General features: G+C 40.1%; 1 protein-coding gene across 1 annotated transcript in view; it reads left to right on the top strand.

Annotated features, from left to right (window-relative positions):
- LOC102452112 (TNF superfamily member 13b) overlaps nucleotides 1-4,853 on the top strand; it is a 39,666-nt gene extending 34,813 nt beyond the window's left edge. Inside the window, exons 5-8 of the mRNA XM_075918727.1 lie at nucleotides 2,291-2,347; nucleotides 2,627-2,739; nucleotides 3,083-3,233; nucleotides 4,504-4,853. Coding sequence (XP_075774842.1) covers nucleotides 2,291-2,347; nucleotides 2,627-2,739; nucleotides 3,083-3,233; nucleotides 4,504-4,616 — 434 coding nt within the window. The 3' untranslated portion in view covers nucleotides 4,617-4,853. The remainder of the gene's footprint in view (nucleotides 1-2,290; nucleotides 2,348-2,626; nucleotides 2,740-3,082; nucleotides 3,234-4,503) is intronic.
- Nucleotides 4,854-19,348: the final 14,495 nt, after the last annotated feature.

Here is a 19,348-nt window from a genome sequence, read left to right as displayed (position 1 = left end):
GCACTCAGTTTGGGCGCTAGTGAATAGATAATGTGGCTCAGTCATAAGGAATTCAGATCTTAAAGAGAAGAATGAATTAATTATAATGCCTTTTATAAGAGGCTGATATTTCCTCTTTGACACTGCTGTGCACTACCAGGAAATTGTATTTTGCTTGTATTTGAAAAGCTTCTCTTTCAGTGAAGTGCTTTTATTATGAGAGAAGAAGTAAGGAGAAGTTTACCCAGGGTTTTTTTTCCATGTGAGAAGGGCAGGGATTTTTTTTAAGCCCTTAAGCTTTTCATTCTTGTAAGAATTTAAAAAATTCTAAATATATCTGATATTCCATAGAATACAGGGCCAAATGTTCTGATATTCCATAGACTATGAGGCCAAATTTTCTGTGCCTCTTATGATTATTAGTATCTTAGTGTATGGCTATACTAGCCACCCTAGTTCGGCACTCCTCCTGCAATGAGTAACGGTAGTTTGAATGAAGAGTGTTAATTCAAACTACCTAGTCCGTGCTGCGTGTAGCTGCAGGCAGGTAGTTCAAGCTACTGGGCATTTAAAAATGGCAGCATCCAGGAACATGCAAATGAAGCTGGGATATGTAAATCCCAGGCTTCATTTGAAAGTTCGAATGACTACATTAGCCATCCTAGTTCGAACTAGGGTGGCTAGTGTAGCCATACCCTTAGACTTCTAGTAGTCCTGCTGGCAATGTTAGCTAGCATATGCATGATAACATAGTGCACACCACCTTAATATGTATTACAAACACCATATTATTTCAAATTGATGTTACTATTGTATACATTATATTGTTTATGAACACTGAGTAGTTGTGTTAACTCAGCAGCGTTATGCTTTCCCTAAAACGCTATATACTCTTGTTCTACCCATGCTAAAGTGTATATCCCACAACACTTTGCAAAACTTTTGGCACAGGCAAATACAAAGCCTGTCAGAGATAAGATATATTGTATTAGTATTGTATCCTGGTATATGTAGGAAGAGTTTTCATGCCAGTTGGTGCCTGGATTGTGGCATCCAAGACAAAGATGGGAAAGGAACAAGCTGAAACAGAAAACATGGCAAAAAGCTGATAGGCAAGTTAAGTCTTGGTTGACATATAAAATGTTGTATAACTTTTAAACAGCAATACTGTGTATACAGCTAATCTTGACTACCTCATTTCAGAGCAAAATTAAATGCTGCAAGACTCTGCTCTCCAAATCAGTACTGTATTAATTCTCTTTTCTGCATTATACTGCTTTGTCTTTGACTAATAATTTTGACTAAGATTGGTTATTTGGTCTCTTGAGTAATTTCAATATCAAACCAAAAAGATAGTTAAGCAATTGGCTATAACATTTTAGTTTTTTTGGTTTTTGTTTTTGTTTTAAATAGGACTGCTTGTGGAGCAGTAGCAGTAAGGGTGGCAGAATTTGCTCACAGATTATGTGCTTCAGGAAGTGAGATTGAACATATTAGGAATTTTTTCTTTGTTTCTTTTTATTGACTTTTTTATGTAATACCGTTATAGTTTGAAAGTAACAGTAAAGCATAAGGCTTAACTGATATCTGTGCTTAGGTAATACAATTTTCTGAAATTATGATTCCAGGTACTTATCTGTGGGAGATTTCTTTAAGGTGCCTTAAATTGTATTTGCCTGTTATACAAATGCCACAATATTGCTTACATTTCTATGACTAAATTTGTATCATGTATTTCTATCCAAAGCATGCAATGTTAAAGCTTTAAAGCAATGGATAAGTTTTGGCAAGTACTAAGTTTTATAGCTGTAACTGCAACACTTTATTTTATAAACATTTGTTATTACCTCTTTCATGATTAGGCAATTTCATTAAAATCCCATTGTTTTATCTCACTCTTTTAGGAATGTAATATGAAATGAATTCATATTCACACTGACTTTTTCTTTCGCTATTATGTGAAACTAAAAACCTCTTGCAATTGCTACAAAAATCCTTTGAAAGACCAACATCCATCACAACTGACAATAGGGGTTCAGATAGAAATGTAACTAAGTTGAAGGAGCCAAAGCATCTAAACTCATTTATGAATTTCTCCAGTACTCTTTAATGTGAAAATCTGGTGGCTGTTCTGCACATTTGACAAATATCTGCCACAAGAAGAAATGGTTCCACATAGTGCGAATAAGAGTGTTTCCCTCATGTGTAGATTTTATTTTTACCCTCCCAGGATCTTAAACTATTCTTCTAATTATATTCCCTCACTTGTTTTCTTTGATTACAAAGGAGCGTTCTTTTTTTTTCTTTTCAGTGCTACAGGCCTGTTTGCAATTGATTGCTGATAGCACAAGTAACATTGAGCAAAAAGGTAACAATACTTTCCACATATTTTCTACTCAAACACCAGGCTAACCAATAAGTGGTATTTAGTGGTATTTTGATTAATACAATGCTGTTACAAAAAAAAAAAAAGAATTTTGGGACTGGATAATTCCCCCTAATCTCTTCCGCATTTAAATGTGAAAATCCCCTTCTCTAAACTGTGCTTTTTTTCAAAGATCAGTATTGTTTTTGAATTTTGACCAAAGGAAACTAGAAGGAACTACTTACTTTTAATTTTTTTACCATACATTTTTCTTTCTTTTAGATGATTCAAGCATTGTTCCATGGCTTCTTAGCTTTAAAAGAGGAACAGCTCTGGAAGAGCAAGGAAATAAAATATTGGTCAAAGAAGCAGGTTATTTTTTCATATATGGTCAGGTAAGAATATTCACTTCGCTTTAATATTGTACTTTCACTGGGAATATGTAATGCACATTGGCTGTGTCTACACTGCACCCCTTTTCCGGAAAAGGGATGCAGATTAGACACTTCGGAATTGCAAATCTGCGGGGGATTTAAATATCCCCCGCGGCATTTGCATTTACATGGCTGACGCTTTTTTCCAGCTTGGGGATAAGCCGGAGAAAAGCGCCAGTCTAGACGCGATTCTCCGGAAAATAAGCCCTTATACTCGTCATATTAGCATCCCTTTTCCGGAAAGGGATGCCAATGTAGATGTAGCCCTTATGTCTGAAGTTTTCGTTTCTTTTTTGTTCTTCAGGTATTATATACAGATGCAACATTTGCTATGGGACATCTAATACAAAGAAAAAAAGCTCATGTTTTTGGTGATGATCTCAGTTTGGTGACATTATTTCGTTGCATCCAAAATATGCCTCTTTCTCATCCTAATAATTCTTGCTATACTGCTGGTAAGTATGAGTTTTTATCCTTCTTTTTCTATAAGAAAGCTGTACCCAATACAATTTGTGGTGATGCATGACTCGGGTTTCTGTGCGTTTTATTCCACTTGTCTGAAGAAGTGGGTTGTGCCCACGAAAGCTCATTGTTTGAGTGTTTTTATGTTACAGACTAACACAGCTACTCCTCTGAGACCTAATGAAAATATAGTTGATTCAGAAATCACCTTGCCTATAAAAGCATGGCATATTTTTGTTGGTGTGCAATTTTATTATATAGCTAATATAATTCTTACGAGTCCATTTTCAGATGTCCAAAATATGCATTTAGATACTGCAGTAGCCATTTTTGGCATCTCTGTTCTGCTTTAGTCAATCAGATATGGACTTGGGCATCTCTAGGTTAAAGCACTCAGTATCAGCCTGACTTTATGCTTCTAATAAAGATGACTGGAGTCTTGTCTTATTGTCATAAGTGAAAACATGGTTAGACCAAAGTGGAGCATGTTTGACAGTCCCATCAGAAATATTGCATACAAATAAATCAAGATATTCACACCTGTACAGAATTAAAGCTTTTTATATTAGCAGAGCTCCAGAAGTCTGTTGTGTGCTATAAACTATGGTGTGCTATCCGGGCAGGATTTAAAGAACCATTTTTGCAGCCAGTCAAACTATTTTACCAATTCTCTTTTAATTATCTTTATTCTCTAGACTTTTTTCCCCATCATTGTTTTGCAAGTTCTCTGTAAGAATATTTTCGTCTGTCTATTTATCTTGTACTCAAGGGTGTGATACGCAATGCACTTCAGCATAAATGAATACAGTAGATGGCAGCACAGTTCACCACAATAAAAGCTGTTCTAGGGCATGGTCATAGGATTGTACATTTGCTAAATGACACGTAGCAGGGAGCTAATTAGAAAGGAAAAAAATTTGCACAGAAATGTCTTAGTAATCACCAATTAGAAGACAAGAAATGTAAGACTAATACAAGGCAATGTATTGTGATTATGGTAACTTTTCTGAATGGTGGCAGTAGTTCTTTAAGATCAGAATATAATGATTAGGAAGTGATATTCAAATGTAAGGTCCAAATTATAGATGAATTTAAATGTGAGTTTTGCCTGAGTAAAGATTGCAAGATTGGATTGAATTATATCTTTTTTTTATTACAAATAATTTGTTTAGGTAATACAAAATATACTCTCTGAGTTCAGTCTATTGGAATATTACCATATATAAAATACCTGTTTTAAAGATATGTCAAATTCTTTTCCAGGCATTGCAAAATTAGAAAAAGGGGATGAACTTCAACTTACAATACCACGGAGAAGGGCCAAAATATCATTGGATGGAGATAGCACTTTTTTTGGTGCAGTTCGACTCCTGTGATGCTCTTTTACATTGCGTTTATCTCGGTTTTCATTTGTTTTTTATGTAATTGGGATGGGGGCAGGAAATACAGTTAGATTGAATTGGCAGCTTTTTTCTTTGGTTTGATGAGCCAGCCCAAAACAGGAACCCCAGCAGACTTACTTCTGATGTGACTGTCATGTGAATTACAAGAAATATAGGTTATTTTAGGCAATAGTAGAATAAACATATCAGTGACTGTACAGATACATCTTACAGCTTTGAAGCCAATTCTTGTCCATGAGGACTCAATGTTATGACTAAATCATTATTCAGCAAGTGCTGAATCCAGCAGGTGCTGAAGTAACAAAAGCAAGTCAACATAAACACTGCTCAGATTCACATTAAATTTTACATATTCAATATTAATAGCAAATAAGCAAACAATAAGAAAGAATCACCAAAGAGTAGAACCCTCAACATACATATTAGTTTACAGTAAATGAGAAATTGCTAAGTAATTTGCAGGCAAATACGAAACTGTACAATTGCCAGCCCAGTTTTTAGCATGGACTCTGAACTTTTAGAGGAAACTGAAATCAGATGCAGAAAGGGGGTTGGGGAAAGACTGACCAGGGGACTAGAGGAGAAGACATGGGACTGGGATAGGCAGTCCAAATGGGTGAGGACTTGCTGGGGAAGGAGACTGGGACGAGAAGCCTGAGTGGACAGTAGGGCTTTGTCTACACTACAGGGTTTTTGCGCAAGAAACCTTTTGCACAAAAGCACATCCAGACCTCAAAGCGCATTACAAAAGCTCAAGAAAGCTCTGATAGCCATTTTGTGAATGGCAACCCGAGCACCTGTGCTTTTTCCAATAGCGGTTTCTTGTACAAAAACCCCTTCTGAGTGTCCACGCCTGCCTTTTTGCGCAAGATCTGTAGTGCAAAAAGGAGTTGCTATTCATGGGAAGAGGAATAACTCTACCGGCAAAAGCCCTCTGTTCTGTCCATTTACTTGCACAAAAATGCACTTGAGGTGTGGACGCTTCACCAGTTTTTGCACAAAAATGGCTATTTTGTGCAAAAACCTTGTAGTGTAGACGTAGCCTCTGGGTATGGTCGTTTTTCCAAAAAAACACTGCAGTGTAGACATACCCCTACTATCCACACCACAGGGTTTTTTCCGACAGCAGTAAACCTCTTTCTATGAAGAAGAAGCCTTTTCCTGTAAGAGCTCTTTTGGAAAAAGGTGAGTGTAGATGCGGAAGAGGGTTTTTTCCCAAAGAGTCCTCCTGGAAAAAGCACAGGTGCCCTGATGGCCACTCCATCCATAGTAATCACAACTTAAATGTGAGAGAGAGTCTACATTGAATGGATGCTATCTTTCAAAAAAGCAGATTGCTTTTTCAATGCGCTTTTGCTGAGTGGACACACTCTTTTGAAAGAAGTTTTTCCAGAAGATCTCTTTCAGAAAAGCTTCTTCCGAAAGAAGCCTGCAGTCTAGACATAGCCTAGGACTGTTTTGCAGAGAGAAATGGGACTAGGTCAGGAGGACAATGGAAGGGAAAAGAAGGGACAGAGAGAGCCTGGAAGGGAGCAGAGATGGTGAAAATGGAATCAAGTTTAAGGGAAATTGGCAGAATTGTCTTTCCTACAGACACCCTAATAGAAGCCAAGAGACCTTTATTTCACTATTGCTCTATTGTTTATGAAACCCTTGTCATACAATCTGGAATGAGTCATAGCTAAGTGTGTTGAATTCAGGCCATACTGTCAGTAAACAGAGCAGACACACCCAAACTAGTGCTATATTCTATAATTAGATTTCACCAAGCCGGCCGCAAATGTGTGTTCCTAGAGCACTATACCAGCTTACCTTGGAACCATAGCCAGTTGCCTGAGCCACTCCAGCCCATCCTGTCACCCAGCAAACTGGACTTAATGAGGAAAGGCTATTAAAACAAAAAACTCAGCACAGTCATTTACTCTCAGCCACAAAGGGCCTCCCACTTATCCCAAGTCAAGGTACACTTCAGATCTCCCCAAAAACAATGCTAAAGCCAATTTCTTTAGCCAACTAAACTAAAGATTTTTTAGGTCAGAAAAAGAAATGAAAGTAGGTAATACACATAACAGGTGAATTAAAGTTTGTAAGTCCAAAATGATAGCAGTGATGTCTTCTAGTTTCTATATCTGTTTTCTCTGACAAGCAGCCAAATACTTACACTCATAGCACAGATTCTCACATTGATGATGAATGCATTTTGAGTCTTTCACCTCAGGGCACCATATCAAGGATAACTTGCTTTGAAATTGTCATTCCACTTCCTATATATAAATCCAGTTATAGTGCTATACATATGCAATTGCCTGCCATTACGTTCTAATAGCCAGAATAGGTAAATAAAAACAAAACAGATACACATCCAGCAAATTCTCATCTTAATACTAATACAAACCTCTGGTTGAGGGTTTATTAAGCATAGGTATACATATATAATGCAAATCAAGTTACAGGTATGTAAAGGCAATAGCACTAACATTTATTTGAACTATTCTGACAGCTGAATTGGCTTGATCCCATTACAATGTGGCTTGGCATTCTCTTGATTCCTTTTAGCACAAGGGAATGAGCCTATGTCTGCTAGCCCAATTAACAGCTCTTTGATAACCACACAAGTGACTTTGAGGTTTTGCCACAATGTTCATGCAAAATGTATAATGTCATGGCCACCTAGTGTTGATCTGTATTGAAGATGACAACCTACTACTGCTATCTTTTACTGCATTATCTCAAGTGGCAGATGTCCTTGATGGATTAAATACCTAGTCCATTTGGTGTATTTCAATGGACTACATGCTATGGCCAGATTCCACAGAATCTCACCTTTCATTTAATAACAAAAAGTACCTTTCTAGGCCTCATTATTGTGAAGAAAGCCTCCAAAATATGAACAGCCTGAAACTGATCATGGTTGATTTCCTTTGCTTGACACCAGCCTGAAACAAGCTCTGAAAGCTGTGAGCGCCTCCCTCTCCAAGTTAGGAAAGAGATGGAAACAGACACCACAATAATGATCATAAGCAAATAAAAAGATTTAGCAGACAAAATCTTGATTTAGTGACAAAATCTTAACTGCAAGATTCAGGCTGATTCAGACTACAGTTCCACTGCAATTAAAAACCAGTGGTGCTCACATGGCTCAGGCTAAGGGTCAAAGTTTAACTGCTGTGTAGATGTTCCATCTCTCCACTTGCAGGCTAAGATCCCAGGCTCCAGCCTGAGCCTGAACACCTATCTAGTGATGAAAGATTCCCTTAGCCTGTTCTCTGAGCCCCAGTCGGCTGGTACAGGCCAGCCATGAGTGTCTAATTACTGTGTAGACATACTTGGAGAGAAGTCAGAAATGTGAACAGGAAATAAACTGAGGGTTGACTTTGGAAATGAAATGCAGACTTGTACATCTGGAAAGGCAGATATCTACAAGGCAGAGTAAGCATTAATACCAACAGGCCTACAGAGCCTATGAAGATTAGATCTGAATTTGTGGTAAAATACACGAACAACAATAACAACAACAACAAAAGCATGATTTGAGACTATATATTTAGATTCTTCCTACCACCAAACAAGAAAGTAGATGAGAGCTGCTCTTTCTGAATCTGAAAAGACTACCTATCTAGCATAGTGCATTCCTTTCTATGCACATCAGTACCAGAAAGATGCAGATAAACTGGTTCAATTTCAGAGAAGAGTAGCAAAGATGATTAGAGAACTAAGAGACTGGCATATAAAGAGTGAATAAAAGAGCAAAATATGTATATCTTGGGTAAGAAACAGCTTGAGAAGGTCATGACAGCACATACGGGTACTGGAAAGGTGTAAACAGATTGTCACCTCATCTGAAAAAAGAAACCTAGCATGGGAAAAAGTTCTGAGAGGGGCAACAAAAATGATTAGGTGTTTGGAATGGCTGCCATATGAAGAGAGATTTAAAAAGACTTGGACTTTTCAGCATAGAAAAAATGGGACTAAGGGAGGATTTGATAAAGGTCTCTATGAAACATGACTGATGTGGGACGTGAATAAGGAAAAGTTATTTACTTGTTCCCCTAACATAAGAACTAGGGGTCGCTAAATGAAATTAATAGGTAGCAGGTTTAAAACAAAAGGAAGCATTTCTTTATGCAGCGCACAGTCAACCTGTGGAACTCCTTGCCAGAGGATGTTGTGAAGACAAGGTCTAATAGAGTTCAAAAAGGAACTGGATAAATTCATGGAGGTTAGGTCTGCATTGAGGCTGAATACCAATTTTGAAAAGCCAGTTCTTCACTTGCTGTTTAAATAGACTCTGAGACCCATCTTCTTCTGTTACTTCCCAAGTCTGCAACCACATGAAAAAAAAAAAGGTTACTTCTTACTGTACTGCAACTGTTGTTCTTTGAGATGTGGACACAGCTGTGTATTCCATGAACATCTTCCTCCCTTCTCATGCAAAGGAATGGAGGAAGGTCAGAGCAGTTCCACCCTGAAATAATCTTGTGAGGGGGCCAGAAAGAGGCATGAGGGCACATGCAAAAAGTTCTCTGTCTTAGTTACACATCTGTAAAACAGTGAGGAAAAGTACCTACCTGTCCTCCCCAACAAAAGTGTAACTAACCCCAACCCATTTCCTTTGCCCGCCCATTTCCTTTGCCATTATATGAAGCACTAGCTAGCAGGATATTTTCCTTCACCCTTCAACCTGGAAGAGCACCAGTGGTCAAGAAGCAGGGTGGAGGGGCCATTTGGAGAACCAGCCAGCTCCTTCTCCCTTCTCTCCAGCACCAATTCACCATCTCTTCACATTCCTATCATCACTGTGACAACATTGTCTGACTCCAACACTCTCTGCTGTCACCTGCCATTCTCCTGAGACTGCAGTGATTCGCTGTCATGGAGTCAGGTACAACTTGATTGATCTGGCTTGCACTGCCAGTCCTATTGAGTTGCTCTTCCGTATTGTGATTTTAATCATGCTGCTTCCACTTATGGTTCTGTTGTTTCACTACCTTTCTACCTTATCCTTTCTCTGTTCCCTCCAAGCTGTCTCTCCCTCTGCTTCCTGCACAATCATATTTCCACTTGCCTTCTTTATCCCACTTCTTCCAACCTTCATACAAATGAAAGTCTAGGAAAGAGAGAGAGAGAATTTTCTAAACAGATTTGTAGCTACTTTAGCTCCACTACCTTATTTATCTTGGGAATCTCATCACAGGTCATTGCTGGTGAATTGCCCAATTTAGTTGTTTTAACTGTACTGTACACATGCTATGAGGCCTCTAGAGGGCAGCTGTGTCACACATCAAACCCATGGCTACTCTTCTGAATACCAATCATTGCACAATAAAACTTTGATTTAGATTCCCAGGTGAGTGCCTCTCTGACCACACTGGAAGTCAGCACGAAAAGGAGATTCAGATTTTCTGGAACAGCTGGGACAAAGAAATCTATTAAGAACTACCTGTGTGCCAACAATCTAGTCTTTGCTTCAATAGGTTTTGACAAACAGGATGTGTTTCTCGACCCCCTTTTTAGGAAAGAGATGGAAATTGACATGAATCACTCGTCTATTTTATTTTTCATTAAATGGTAAGTTAGGGAGAAAAAGTCTAAGATGAGCAGAACTGCCACCCTTGCACTGTAATGGGCCTGGTGAAAACAATGGCCTGCTTAAATGCTGCAGAACTGAACTTTTCCTCCATGCTCCCAGACCTGAATAAAAGCAGGCAGTGTGCTCTGACCGCTGCCTATCTGGTTGACCAGCATCATGTCCTTGCTACTTTGTGCTACCTCGTCGGATTGGCACCTCTTGACATTTTGATTAAAAAACTAGAGAGAGGTTAAACTTAACTTGGCACATGATAAATGGATTTCCACTGGCTAACTGATCAGTCTTAATATGCTATGGTGAACAGGGAATCATTATCAAAGTGGTTGTCTCTACCCGGAGTCCCACAGGGCATGGTTCTTGGCCCAATGCTATTTAACATTTTTATCAATGACCTGGAAGGAAAGCAAAAGCATCGCTAATGAACTTTGCCAATGACACAAAAACTAGAGGAAAGGTAAATAATGAAGCAGATAGGTCTCTGATCCAGAGCAAGCTGGATCATTTGGTAAACTGGATACAACCAAATAATGAGTTTCAATACAGCTAACTGTAAAAATATACATGTAGGAACAAAAAATGGTCATTCGTTCAGGATGGGGACTCTTTTTTAGGAAGCAGTGACTTAGGAAAAGATTTGGCAGGACCAGAATGCCATAGTTCTCAAACTGCTGATGGCTATTTCCTACTGTATAGAGACGGAAAAAGCCTTTGAGCACCTTCGTCTCCTTAAGCAGGCATCTCTGGTACAAACTGGCTTCCACTCCCCAGTCCCTATAGTGTGGTCCCCTAAAAGAGGTACAGGTTAGTGGCACTGACTACCTAATGGGTCATTTTGGGGCTTGCTGAACCTACCTAACCAGAATACTAGGGTCATTGTCTTCTTTCAGCCATGGGGATTTGGGGGAGAGGGCTTGTAAATGGCCTTCCTGAAGTCAGATGCTCTCAAGGCTTCAAGAAATCTCCTTTGGGAGCTGCAGAGCTACCATCTGCTCTCTCTCATTGCTGCCCAGCATCTTGATTTTAACCCTTATTCCATCCCTGACATGACTGACAGGATTGGAAGAGAGGGACGAGCTTTGTCCACAGCAGTCCTTTAACATAATTGAAGTGGGGTTTAGCTTTCTGGTCAATGGGGCATGGGATAGCAGCTGAACATGGACTCCCAGTATGACATTGGGCTAAAGGAGCTAACAGGGGAATCTCAGGTAAGGCTAGATAGACTATTTTACCGCTGTATTTCACTCTGGTTCAACCGCTGCTGGAATATTGTGTCCTGTTCTGGTGTCTGCAATTCAAAAATGATGTTGCTAGAGTGGATAGGGTACAGAATAAAGCCGTAAGAACCATTAATGACTAGAAAACATGCCTTATGATAGACTCAAGGAGCTAGAAACCGTTTATCTTAACACAAAAGATCAAAGGATCTATAAATGTCTCCATGAGGAACAAATTTTAATAATGGGCCCCTCAATTTAGCAGAGAAAGATGTAACATGACACAGTGGCTGGAAGTTGGGTATAAATCAAGTGTACATTTTAACCATGAGAATAATTAGCCATTGGAACAACTTACCAAGGATTGTAATGGCTTCTTCATCAATGACCATTTTTAAATCAAGATGGGATGTTCTTTTCTCTCTCTCTGGGTATGCCTACACTGCAGCATTTTTCCAGAAAGACTATACTTATGTTTACACTGCTATCGTGTTCTTTTGACAGAAAGTTGAAAGAATGGACGGGTATTTCCGACAGCAGTAAACCTCTTTCTACAAGGAAGAAGCCTTTTTCCGAAAAACCTTTTTTGGAAAAGGTTTTGTGTGGATGCAGAAGAGGGAGTTCTTTTGAAAGAAGAGGCCTCAGGAAACAACACAGTTGCGTTGGTGGCCACTCTATTCATACTAATCACAACTTAAATGTGAGCTAGCATCCAATAAATGTGGTGCTACCTTTCAGAAAAGCACATCCCTTTTTTGTTGCACTTTTTCTGTATGGAAAAAGTGTATGTCTACAGTTTCTAGGCATAGGGAAATGAAGTGGCGATTTAAATAATCGCCGCTTCATTTACATCAAAATGGCTGCCATGCTGTGCCGCTCAGCTGTTTGGAAGCACAGTGTGGTAGTCTGGACGCTCCGTGGTCGACGAGGGCTTCCCTTGTTAACTGGAGAGCATCCAGACTGCCCTGCTGTGCCGCCAAACAGCTGATCGGCACAGCACGGTGGCCATTTTGATGTAAATGAAGTGGCGATTATTTAAATCACTGCTTCATTTCCCTTTTTTGAGTACACTAATCTACATGGCTCTGTCGACGGAGCCATGTAGTTTAGACATACCCTCTTTCTAAAATAGTTTTTCCAGAAGATCTCTTCCAAAAAAGCTGCTTCTGAAAGAAGCCTGCAGTCTAAACGTAGCCTCTGGGTTATTATATGGAAGTTCTCTGGCCTGTGTTACACTGGAGGACAGACTGAATGAACACAAATAGTTCCTTTTGGCCATGGAATCTGTTGGTTTCTCCATCTGCATCGACCTGTTATCTAATATTCTTGGAGACAGAAGCAGGGTTTTTTTTCTGTGTTTGTACAGAGTTTGGCACAGTGGGGTTCTGGTCCTCATGCTCTTCTGCAATACAAATAATTGTAAGGGTAACTGACCTTGCATGTGTACTCTAACTGGGTCGGGAAGTAAGAAATCTACTTCCTGCCCCACCAAAAATGAACAGCTCAAAGGTGAGAGAGAAATCCATTGCCCTTGCTTATTTAGTCTGAACAGATTGCCAATGAGCACAAGTTGTGGCAACCATTATGTGATCTTGCCATCATTTCATTTGGCACAAAGGTAGGAAGCAGCGTATCCGTGGGCATGGGTCAAAAGTGAAAGTATCTGTATCTTCCTATCAGTCCTCTGAGCCTTCCCTTCCCTTCCCTGGTCTCCCCCCAAATATTTTTAAAATTATAGGAGAAAAGAAAGAAGATTTCTCATCTACTGAAATGTTATAAGGAGTATTATTTGCATAACTACAACTAACACATTTCTTTGCAGTTTCCCAAGCTGTCAATTACCTTCTGTAATGAATTTTCACACTGGAGTTACAAAGCCTTCCAAGAGGATCTTATAGCCAAGCAAGTTGAATGCTAGCAAAATACCTACAGTACTACTATTAAATTCTCAGCTGCTACAGCCCAACCCATAATGATTTAGTTTTCTCAAATACCTGCCTTTTCGGAGAAGGTGAGTATTGCCAATATCTTGATAATTTATTTATAGAATAATTGAATTAAAGCTAGACCACTGAGATACAGTGCTGATGACAGAGAAATGTGCAGAACGGTAACTTTTCATGTGATTGAGACTGACAAATGTCTTCCTGCTTCAGTTCTTTTCACCCTTGAGAATGCAGCTAGCAGAGAATATTACCCCCCTGCAGACACTCCATGACTACCACAGCAGCCAGCAACAGAAAAGCCACAGCGTTGTGCATTTTTTGTCTTTTTTTTGGGTAGCTTCCCAGTTTTGCTACTGTCAAATGTTTTATTACTACCCGTCACTTCATGAAGAAAGGAAAGGAAGGTGGGAAGTGTTGGGAGGAATGGGGGAGGGAAGGAGGCAGAGAAACCTAAAAATGGAAACAAAAGGTGATTGTGTTACATACAAATGCCAGACATACCAGTAACACAGTTGTGGACGGAGAAATGTGATCTAATTGGAATTAATTGCTTAAATCAAGGCATTGGCTGGGAGATTAAATGTGTAGAGGCAAGGAAAAGTTTAGAGATGAGAAAGGCAAGTATAAAATCTACAGGAGGAGTGAAATGAATATGATATAACAGTGAATAAAATATGTATTAACGGATGCAGTAAAGACAACTTGGTTTCAAGTAAAACACAATAGTTTGGGCTGTCCATTATTACAGACCATCCCATATAGAAAAGGGTAGTATTCAGAAATATTTGTACCAATGCAGAGAGCTGGTGAAGTAGCTAGAGAAATTCTAACTAGTAGAGTAGTAGAGACATTCTAAGTACCCAGATATTGAGTGCAAAAACATTGGTGCATCATTAAGAAAGGAAATACTTCCATAGGTTGTTTCATTATCCAACAGAATAGCAAACAAGAGACAATTACTGACATGAACTGGACACAAACCAGATGTGATGCATAGGGTCAGAACAGCAAAGCACTTGGTTTGCAATGAAGATGTGAATCTGACTCATGACCATGAGGTTTTTCCAGGCTCCCATATACTCACAGCTATTTTACGTTCTATACAATGCATCTACTCTCTTCCAGCATATCCCTTCCCCTCTTTGATGATTTGGCAGGTGGCATGTCAGAAACACAGCCTCTGGCTTCAGGTGTCTTGTGTCAATTTGCCTCCCTAGGGTCTTCACATATCTTTCAGGTCTGCCTTCATGTTTACTCTGCTGTATCCTCCTGAGAAAAAGATGACAATTTCTCATGAAGTGTCATATCTCAAATTCATTCTGAATAATAATTGTTGGGTTGGTAAATTATTTCAGTTCCTGTGTGGGATTTTTGGGGGTTTTTTTTGCATTATTGTAACAGATGAAAAAATTATTTGGACGCTGTAGGCTCAAAATATTTGTCACATTTCTATCTTATTTCCTTATAATCACTTTCACTCCCATCCGCTCTTTCGTTTTTGTACACACAGTGAGACAGAGTCCTGCCCTTGAGAGCTTGCAATCCACAAGACCAATTCGGAAAATTGGTAAGAGAGAGGTGGTGTTATTTCCCACCTATTGTAGATGGGGAACTGAGGTACAAAGCAATTGCCCAAGGAAATCTGTGTCAGTGATAGGAACTGAAGCCCGGTCTTCATGGTTCCTAACTACAAAACTTAATCGTTCCTTCTGTGTGCTAGCCTGCTTCTCAGAGTAGAGAGACTGGTCTCATAATTCTCTCTCTGTGACTTATATATTATATTCAGTAGGAATGAATGGCATATTAATCCCAATTTTTCACAGGCATTGTAAGAAGGTCAGTGAAATATTGGACATGAGGCATTTAGGCAATGCATTCCAGGCTAAAGAAAAGAGACTACAACTCAAGGTGCAGGGCATGTAAAAGTGGAAAGAGGATATATTTAAAATAAAGTGTAAAACAATTACAGAAACTTAGTTCGAGTAGGAGTTTTATTTCAGTGGCATTAGTGAAGGAAAGTAGCTGGTGTTTAAGGGTGTGTCTAGACTTCAGGGATTTTTTGAAAAAAGTAGCCTTTTTAAAAAAAATCTTTATCTGCGTCTAGACTGCAGCCGCATTCTGTCAATAATAAATCAAAAGAACATGGCAGTTTTATTGATGGCGGTAAATCTCCTTTTATGAGGAATAATGCTATTTTTGACAAAGTTCTGTCGAAAACAGGTATGTGTGGACGCGAGAGAGTTTTTTTTTTCCCAAAAAATAAAGGCCTCCAGGAAAAAGCCTTGGTGGACACTCCTTGTCAGACCTTTCACCTCTATTGTTCTTGGCTGTAGCCATCTTTTAAAGGCAAAGGCGCCCAGGAGTAGCATTGTGGCAGCAAACCAGCTACAAGCAGGACCCTGACTACTTGGCTCTTCCTGGTAGGCCCATTATAGCCATGTCACAGGCACAAGCCCCCTGACATCCCCCTGGCCCTTCCAGGGACACATCCCCTCATGAAGCCAGGGGCACCAAATGCGGGGCACCATCATGGTCTGGCCCCGAGATCAAAACCCTCTTGGAGCTCTGGTCTGAGGAGGAGTCTCTGCAGGCCCTGAAGTACAGGAGGAGAAATGCTGACATTTATGCCCAAATGTCTTGCTAAGAAAAGCCACCACTCCCACACACTAGACCAAGTGAGAGCAAAGGTCAAGGAACTGCAGCAGGGATATGTTAGGGCCCATGAGCACAACTCTCACTCTGGGGAAACACTACAGTACAGCACATATTATGAGGACCTGGACCAGATCCTGGGGGGAGGGGAACCCCTGTCTCCAGAGAAGGTAGTGGAGTCTGGGATGGAGACACCTGTGCAGCATTAGCTGCAGCTCCAGGATGACATCACTGAAGACCAGCAGCTCCAAGAAGAGGAGGAGGAGGACACAGGAGCACAGCGACCCTCACCCAGGAGCCGGACACCTAGATGCAGGAGGCCTCCCAGACAACTTCGGACACCAGGGAGGGAACATCAGGTGAGTTCTGTGAGGGTCCAACACACCCAGGGCAGGGGAGGCGGGAGCAAAGGGGTGATGCGGTACGGTGATGTGTCATGCCGATCACAGCATTCTGCCACCAGTGCAGCAGAGAAAGGGGTACAATTTACCCTCCTGTAGGCTCTGCTACAGGAAAGGACATTATAGATATTGGGTAACATGTTCAAAACCTTGTAATTTACTTAGGAGCCCATTTTCTTTTGAAAGTCAACTGGACGTTGGCTCCAATGGATTAGATCCTCAAAAGTACTTAAGCATTGCAATGCCTAACACCTAGCACTCTGTAACCCAGTGAAATCTTCAGCTAGAGCTTAGGCACCCATGCTCCCTGCTCATTATATAAGGAGAGAGGCAACTTAAAAGGGGATACTCAGAACCCAGCAAACTGAGCACGGAGCTCCTTTGATATCTAGAAATAAATCTGTAGGAGAGGGGTGGGGCTTCAGCTCAGCTCCTCAAAAGTATTTAGGCAATGGATTATTATGGATCTGGACCTGAGGCTCTTGTCTGATGGGCCAAAGATAATAGGTCTCAGCTGTAATCGCTCTTCTGGAGCTAGGTCACATCAGCCAATTAAGTAGCCCATGTCCTGACAGACAAAATCCCAACCTTTCTCATGACAAAAATTGGAGCGGGAAAGAAAAATGTCCCAGTATAGCAAATAATCTGATGGTACTGTCCTGGGAGGTGGGTGACCTAAGAGTTTTGAACTTGAGTTTCCTATATTCCAGATATACATTTTAACCACTTGGAAAGACTCACACAAATTTCCACACTGGTTATTGGTGGGTCTTTTTTTTTTTTGCTGCTACCAGGTGCATGCTGAGCTTACCTACAGGATCAGGGCCTGCTGGCAAGAGCAGTTTCCTTCAACTCTCTTGTAAACATTTTTCTAGGGCCTCTGGAGTTGCAGATTGATTGAGGATCTGAGCAGCTTATTAGCATCAGCACATAGGTGACTTTGAGAGTACTAAGAGGTGAATACTTCAGATCTTAGGGGACTTACAAGTTTAAAAGGTAAAATAGCAGTTGAACAGCTGTTTTGAGAATATCAGTGGTGCCTAAATGGTAAATTTAAGCAACTAAAGAGGCAGTCAGGTGCTTACATACCTTTGTTGAACTGCCCAGTGCATTTATGAAAATAAGACACAGGCTAAGTTACCTCAGCATTTTCAAATTTTTACCTTGGCCTTTGAATATTTGGAACCAAAATATTCCCTGAAATGTATTGTCCTAGAAAGAGTTAATATTTAGGTGAGTCAGAGTTTTCTTCTTAGTCCTGAGGAATTCACAGACCTTTAGGCCGCTTTCTATTTGAAACTGATGTGAACTTCATTAGTTAGGAGCTAAAGCAGTAAGAACCTTTCCAATCTCATTCCAAAACAGCAGTTTGATTCTGCTACCTCCAGCTGCCCATGTGGATTTTGGCTGCCTCTGTGATCCCTTTCTTACAAGAAATCAATTATGTCTGATGGTGGAACCTTCAAAATCAAGTGTCTTAGGAGAAAAATTCCATTGAGGTACTGAAACACCATATCTTCTCCAGGTTGATCCGTGACTGTACTTTGTTTTAATTAAAAACTGAGTTACATATCTTTGGTTAGTATGTTATCAGGGGAAAGGAATTCCTAGCAAAACCTGTTTCAGTTTTGTTACAGAACTCACTTTCCTTTTCATTTTATATTAGCGTGGGTTACGTCAACACTGCAGGCTTCTTGTGCAAGAACTGTTTTGCACAAGAGTTCTTGTGCAAAAGGTCTTGCACAAGAGCACGTCCACACTGCCATGTGCTTTTGCACAAGAGAGTGTCCACACTGCATGGATGCTCTTGCGCAAGAAAGCTCTGATTGCCATTCACAGAATGGCCACCAGAGCACCTGTGCTTTTTCCCTCTGGAGCATCCACACTTGTGCAATAGCTGTAACACTAAAAGCAGTTATGCCTCAGAAAAGGAGGTTTACCTATGGCGGAAAAAGCCCTCTGTTCTGCCGTTAAACTACCCATTTAATTGCATAAGAGCTCATTCGGGGTGTGAATGCTCCACAGGTTTTTGTGAAAAAACCTTGTAGTGTAGAGCGAGCCCGAGGGGAGGGGAATAACTCTTGCACAAGAAGCCCTCCGTTCCGATGCCTTACTGTAAATATACTTGCGCAAGAACTCACGTTCAGTGTAGACGCTCCGCAAGTTTTTGCGCAAGAACAGCCATTCTTGTGCAAAAAGCCTGCAGCGTAGATGTAGCCTTGGAGTTTAATAATGAAGGGAATTACCTTTTTACAGGATAGGACTTAATATTCTCCTGTATCAACTTACGTTTTCTGATAACCCACCTTTTCTTCAAATAAACTAGATTAAGCCTGGATCCCTAAAGACAGAGAACAATGCCTTTCAAGTTAACTTGTGTTTGAAATAGATTTTTTACCATTTTAGTGATTCTAGTATAAAGTTTCTTTTCTTCAGTCTTGTTATTGGACATATTACAACTCAAAAGTGTGATATTCTCTGATTTGTTTTAACATTTCAGGGTTCATATTGTTCAGTACATTTCTCACTCTTTTACAAATTCATCACATGTCACCACCAGTGTTACAGAATTTATCATCCTGCTCAAGTTCAAAGCAAATGCTTTGCACTGGCTTTCCTCTGATGAGCCTGTGGCAAGAAAGCAAACGGAAGGAGGCTTCTCCCAAGCCGCATAATTATGTAGTTATTTCTTTTAAATGACAACAGCTGAGTGGCAGATTAATCACATAATCAGTTAACCCCTGTTGAGGCTACACACTGACCTTGGAAGATAGACACTTATGTCAACTTTAATTGTCTAGCTCAGAGATTCAGATTATGCAGCTTGCAGCATACCTTCGCTGTCAATTTGTGGAATGGTTCATCTCCTCTGGATATTCAAAAAGAAGGAACGTTTGGCTGT

This window comes from Pelodiscus sinensis, chromosome 1, assembly GCF_049634645.1.
Source record: "Pelodiscus sinensis isolate JC-2024 chromosome 1, ASM4963464v1, whole genome shotgun sequence".
Classification (NCBI taxonomy): Eukaryota; Metazoa; Chordata; order Testudines; family Trionychidae; genus Pelodiscus; species Pelodiscus sinensis.
The sequence above is the reverse complement of the archived record's forward strand: the minus strand, read 5'-3'. Positions and strand labels throughout refer to the sequence as shown.